At 50.8% G+C, this 596-nt stretch overlaps 1 protein-coding gene across 1 annotated transcript in view; it reads left to right on the forward strand.

Moving 5' to 3' along the window:
- Positions 1-596, forward strand: part of CAPZB (capping protein (actin filament) muscle Z-line, beta) — a 43,916-nt gene that overhangs the window by 18,317 nt on the left and 25,003 nt on the right. Inside the window, exon 3 of the mRNA XM_010013683.1 lies at positions 384-497. Coding sequence (XP_010011985.1) covers positions 384-497 — 114 coding nt within the window. The remainder of the gene's footprint in view (positions 1-383; positions 498-596) is intronic.

Consider the following 596-nt stretch of genomic DNA (forward strand, 5'->3'; position numbering starts at 1 on the left):
CTTGTTTCCAGTACTGTCAGATCCCAAAGAAACTGCAGCATCTATTTGTATTTGCATGAGACTCTCCAGTGTCTCACAGCTGAGGCCTCATTTTTGCCGGTTTAAGAAGGAACAGATTGAGGCCTGAGTGTGACTATTTATATAGTAAAAACCTGAAGTGGGGGGGAGTGTTCCCCTGGAGCACTGGGAGCTGTGAGGAGTTGGTGTTCCCTCGCTGTCAGTGTTGGGGATGGCGTTTGAGGGTGGAATTCTCACAGATGAATTGCTCTTGGTGCCTTTTGGTATTTTGGGGAGTCCAGCATCTGTGGCTCAGCTCAGAGCCTCCAGTCTCTCAGAGTTTGTCTTGGTTGTTTAACCCTCTGTTTCCCTTGTGTCTTTGGCAGATCACCATGGAGTAACAAATACGATCCTCCCCTGGAAGACGGTGCCATGCCATCTGCTCGCCTGCGCAAGCTGGAGGTGGAAGCCAACAATGCCTTTGACCAGTACAGAGACTTGTATGTCAGTTCTACCCTCCAGAGCCCTCTGCTTTTATGTTTCCTTCAGCAGGCAGGCGGGACACACAGTGGGTCTGGAAGGTGGTCACTGCCTGCCTC

The sequence above is a fragment of the Nestor notabilis genome, unplaced genomic scaffold (genome assembly GCF_000696875.1).
Source record: "Nestor notabilis isolate BGI_N333 unplaced genomic scaffold, ASM69687v1 scaffold2404, whole genome shotgun sequence".
In the NCBI taxonomy this organism is placed as follows: Eukaryota; Metazoa; Chordata; class Aves; order Psittaciformes; family Psittacidae; genus Nestor; species Nestor notabilis.